Here is a 5598-nt window from a genome sequence, read left to right as displayed (position 1 = left end):
CAAGGGCTCGTTCATAGATGCCCCTAGAAGTGTGGCCGCCCACAAGGCCACGAGGAGCGACGAGAAGTTCTAAGAAGAGGTCAGCCCCAGAGCTCTCCTCGGGAGGCCAATACCCTCTTGAGTTGATGGCAGCTCCCTGGCTGACGGGTGCCGCCACCGAACCCCCACGCACACGCTGGGCAGCTTGGAATTCCTCCTGCTGCTGGTCGAGGTCATTCGAGACCTCCCGGGGCTCAACAATAGCACCCTCCTCCTCCTCTTCTTCCTCCTTCTCCTCCTCTTCATCCGAGGAGCCGAAGAGACTCTGATAGGAGCGTCGAGTCTCCTTCTCCTCGCGAAGTGGAGACTTAGAGGCGGTACGCTTCTTTGAGGGCTTGGCGCCTTCGGCTTTAGAGGCCTTAGCGCGCGCAAGACCCTCGGCAAGCGAGAGACGTTTGCGAGGATTCTCTTCCTCATCGCCACCGGCTTTGGGAGCGCCCTTAGCCCTAACGGCCGGACTCTCAGAGCGCACAGAGGTCCTAGGACTGTGATCACCGTGATCACTAGCGGGCGACTGCACGCTGCCTTCTTTGTGCTCACTGGGCACTGGGCTGTGCCCTCCCACAGAGCCCGCAGGAGCATCCTGAGTGCTCTCGGACTCGGCATCGTCTTCACTGCCCGAGTTGAACTCGCGTTCTACGAACCGAGGGTTCGGACGGTTGTCTGAAGACGCGAGGGCGACGGACTGCGGCGCCTGCTTGCGCGCTTGTCCGCAGCCGCGTCACCCGAGAACCGATCGCCTCGGAGGCCACCTGAGTAGCCTCCTTGAGTGCAGAGCCTTTGCCGTGAGGCTTAGTGCTCTTGACCTGCGCCTTACCGGCTGCAGCCTTGGAGCGTGTCTTAGCACCGCTCTTAGCAGTGCCGCGAGGCATGTTAATGGTCGAAGTGGAGACCTTGACGAAGAGCGCACAGGTTGCTGCTCGAGGCTCTAACTGTGAAGTGAGCCTCCGCCGCGCGCCTGGCTGTTTGCAACCAATCGATGCGTTTCGTGCTCGGCAAAAATGGTTACCTTACGTCCAACCGCGAGGGCGAGAGACGGTCTGATCGTGCGACAGATCCAGTCTGTGTCGCAGGTCGGCAGGTATTGCCCAATCAGGGCGCGAGTTAATTGTGTCCGCTTTTGGATATAATTGTAATTTTAGCATAGTTAGGTCGAGTCAGAAAGAAACTGGGAAAAAGCGCAAGAATGTTAGGTGGCGGGAAATTTAAACCTGAATAATTAAGCATGAGAAAAACTCGCCAAAATATATAGGGGGCCTCGTACACTGTTACCTCTTTTGAAAGTTAAGTGCCTGTCGAAACTTTCCCTCTTTTGTGAATCCGAACCGAGTAGCAGCGGCACATGAAGCTGTATCGCAGCTATCGCAGTTTCAGCTGCACCTCCGGTAACCGAGCTCGAATACGATGGCTAGCATGAGGAACATCGCCTCTGAAGCTGCTCAAGTCTTTGCTAGCAATGAAGAGTACCAAGTAACCCTCGACCTCAACAGCTCCATGGGTCGGTTGATACGAGCGTAAACTGCGAATCCCACTGCGCGATCGCTAGCCATAAATGCTAAGTATTGCGAGTCAGTGCTGCTTTCGCGACTTGTGGACCATTTCTTAAGCTCGTCATAGCCCGAGAACGACCGTAAGGCATACATGTCCAGCGAACGCCAGCCATCTAAAACAAAACAGTTTTTATACTCGGTCTTAGGTAAGGAGGGAATTGTAAAGTGAGAGAGTCTCTACGCTTCACCCAATATTGATCGGATACTACCCAGGGCTTTATGTCCTGACAGGTTGTGAAAACAAAGGTGTCAAAGGGGAATCGAAATCATCATGATCAATTACGAACACGCTTATACACTATCACTAGCGCTACCGCTTTCGCTGTCGACGTTGCTAAAAGTGAACGTCTTGGGCTCTTCGGACTCACCTCCGTAGCCGGCAGCCACAATATTGGCTTGGACCTGGTTGTCGATGTCGTCGGTTGGGTCACCGCTTACCATGACGCCTTCGTAGAAGCTTCCGTGAGCCCAGTTGCTATTATCACCGCCGATACCGAGGATAATAGCTCCTTGCTTCTTCATAACCGTGTACCCTTTAGGACGAGCACCGTCGTACGTGGTTTGAAGAGGACCAGACTGGGCGTTACCTTGCTTCAGCGCAAAAGTGCCTCCCGATCGACCTTTAAGCATGGCGACCAGATACGGATTGTTCACCGTGGGTGTGTTCCGGCAGTACTTGTCGGCACAACCAAAGAGACCGTCTTCAAGGTCAGCCATGATCCACGGACCGGTACCCTCACCGTAGCCCCACATTGTGCTGTTGCCGATGTAAATAGCCTCCATCGTACCGGCACCGTCGTCCTTGTTGTTAGTCTCAGCGTTGCCGTAATCAAAACAACAGCCAGAGTTATAGTGCGTGCCGTCCGCGACCATGTAGATAGCTTCAGCGTCGTCCCCCGTAGCGATACCAGTGGTATTGTTATTGCGGTAACCGATGCCATCTTCGACCCAGATGCCGTACGCCTTGTTTCCACCGATCGTAACGGGAAGACGATCAGCCCGTGCGGGGCTGTCCGGCCGGTTCTTGGCTCCACCAGCGGGAGCGGACGTTAGGTGGTTGCCCTTGCCAGACTGGTCATAGATGATCGAGATTACGCAGGTAGTGCCCTTGCAGAATGCATCCTGGGCGGCTGCGTCGGCATTTCCACCGGGGGATAAAGGAGCGATGTCTAGAGTCTTCGAGTCGGAAGCACGCTGGACTTGGTACAGACCGTCTTTGTAAGCGTCCAACAAAGCTCGGACGGTGCTGTGAGCAGCGACACATGGAGTTTTGGCTCCGTTGTAGATATCGCAGGGGCCAGCAGTAGCCGATTCGAGAAGAACAGCGGCGAGTAGAGCAAAACCGCGCAACATTGTTGGGAGACGAGCAGGGGGGAGAACGTTCGGAAGCTTGAGGCTGAGGTGACCGAATCACAAATGTAGTTCCTGGGCGCTGGTCTTCTCAAGAGATGACGGCACAGATATTCAGTGGCTTGAAGCCACAGGATTCGCTCCGGTTCTCAGGTTTATTCTGCACGAAGAGGACGATGGAAGCTTTGCTTTGCGTTGCTGACCGGCTCAGCCTTTGCACAGGATGGTGACGATCACCACCGTACCTACAGGCCGAAGTACAGGTACAGCACCATCACGTATTTAAATAAGTAGTATTAATACATGTAAGACTGCCTTCATACAGAACTGATATACTGTCGGATGCAGCCGATATAACGGTTGTTGTTACAAAACGGAGGTCTGAATTTTTAAACCAAAGCACCTTTTACATTACGAGGCCCCCTATATATTTTGGCGAGTTTTTCTCATGCCTAATTATTTAGGTTTAAATCAATAGCAAGTTATAGTATTAAAACTACTTATCATAGATCGGTAAGCTTTTCGAATTTTCAAGCAGGCAAGCAACAAACAATATTTCGATATTTCAATAATTATTGCATCAAACAAAATGATGCTTATGAACCATTTAGAGTTGCCGAGATAATCGTAACGTTGACTAATTAATTTTCGCACTTAACCGGAGCTGTGACATTTGGTGTAAACTTCCATTGAAAAAAACTGCAAGCAATTATCTTTAGATTAACACTTGAATCCCTAAAAAGCAAAAAATTGAGCTAAAATGCATCGTCAATTTAAGATGAATACAATATTTTCAGGCGATTCAATAATTAAGCATTTCGCTCAAGAGATACACTCCACGCCACATTAGATCACGCACCCACGTGGTAGCTGTAGCTCACTCAAATTTTAGAGTTAGAGCGTGCGTTTTAGATATGTTGCTCCTGCTATCACACAAAATAGGCTTCACGGGCTAACAAATGCGATTCTGCAGTTTACACTACCGTCTTACCCCGCATATAAGACATATGTGTTCTAAATAAAATACGGGATTCACTCGACATCTAGCTTAAACCTCAATTTGACCACCTACCTAATTAGAACACATGTGGCTAAACCTACTTAAAACACAAGGCTGTACCAACCAATGAATATTCTTGAGAGCTCCCAACCAACCCATCTGCTGAACAAACTTGTCGGTGCTGGTGTTACTTGGCTTTAATTCTCTTATTTTATAATTTACACATCCATGAGTGCTGAGCTACGTAGCTATAGTATCCACGAGAAACTCGCTGTTCTAGCAGACTATCGGAAAGGTGTGAAAGGTCACGGCTTTGCTGCTCTTAGCAAGAAGCACAGCGTGGCGGTTGAGCGAGAAGCACAGCGTGGCGGTTGAGCGAGAAGCACAGCGTGGCGATCGCGTAGGAGGGTCAAGCCTAAACGACCAAGCCAGATTTCAGGACCCACAAACTTGCTTCTTCAACGTCAAACAATTTGTTCGTTGTACAACACATAGGCTTTCTAAACGAATATAACACACAAGCAGTGTTGTATTCATTTACAGCACATATGTCTTATATGCGGGGGAAAACGGTAGGGATCCAATACAAACAATGGATTTTGGCACCGCGACACATTTCATGCACACCCTAGGTTACTGAACTCAAGTAATATGTATCATAATGATTGTGTCTAGTGTACATTGCCGTATCAACATTGTGTGGGGTGGGAGGTGGTGACCATATTGAAGACGCCACGCTTTCTGTGCCTAAATCGCAATTCGTATTTAGGTTCGACTCCACATTTTGTTTAACGACGCCAAATTTTGCTTGTGCAATTCTGCAAGGTTCGCTAGCCTGAAAGTCGAATAAAAACGAATACAAATCGTCGAAGTTACAGTGCTCAAAAATACTCGAGCCACCATACCACTTTATATGGCGAAAACAGCCACCTCGACTCGATGTCGAGGCTCGAGCCCCCACAGACAATACCTCACGCGAGAAACATTTGGACCACCTAGTACGAAGGACGGAGTTCGCTAGACGTACATGCATTTTGGGCTAATCGCAGACATGAGCATGGAAGCTGAACACTCTCATTCCTCACCGTACTGGTGGACAACCACGCCGTGAATTTATTTCACGTACACTCACATTTGACTGGCTGTAGAAATCGGTGTAAATTACTCGTCACTGACCAAGTAAAGGAAATGATGTACCTGACAACAGCCAACGTCTTCGATATCGGCTACCGCAGACTCGAGTGGAAATGCAGTAGCTGTAGCTGAGCTTATCTTCACGGCGTGTTGTAACTCGATTTGGATTCACGTTCGATGGTCTGTTCCGACAAGCTTCTGTACACTGCATTTTTGAGTTAGGGTCAAGCTGCTCGAGTCTAGCCAACACTCATTAAGTGTGATGAGGTTTGGTGTCGAACCGCCATTCCAATCACAGTCAACCATCGGAAACCACATCGAGTCGTAATTGCGTCCCTTATACACGACGTGAGCTCTAAGCGACCAGCAGCATTCCGCGGGGGCAAGTTGCAGCTATCACACTTCCACCCTTGAAGCGTCAATATCCAAGCTGGTAGGCAATCACTACCAAAAGATCAATAGATTCAGTCGCGGATCGGGTCTTGGCCATTTCGAAAAAGTAGTAGACGTGGCCGACCTCGGCAA

At 49.8% G+C, this 5598-nt stretch overlaps 1 protein-coding gene across 1 annotated transcript; it reads right to left on the bottom strand.

Moving 5' to 3' along the window:
- Positions 1-1880: 1880 nt before the first annotated feature.
- PITG_22758 (arabinofuranosidase) lies at positions 1881-2942 on the bottom strand (the record flags this gene model as incomplete). Its single annotated transcript, XM_002998808.1, has 1 exon — positions 1881-2942. One exon carries the CDS (start codon positions 2940-2942, stop codon positions 1881-1883), a length of 1062 nt encoding a protein of 353 aa, XP_002998854.1.
- Between the last annotated feature and the right edge of the window lie 2656 nt (positions 2943-5598).

Source organism: Phytophthora infestans, genomic scaffold, assembly GCF_000142945.1.
Source record: "Phytophthora infestans T30-4 supercont1.7 genomic scaffold, whole genome shotgun sequence".
NCBI classification, from domain to species: Eukaryota; Oomycota; class Peronosporomycetes; order Peronosporales; family Peronosporaceae; genus Phytophthora; species Phytophthora infestans.
This window is presented reverse-complemented; position numbering and strand designations above follow the sequence as displayed.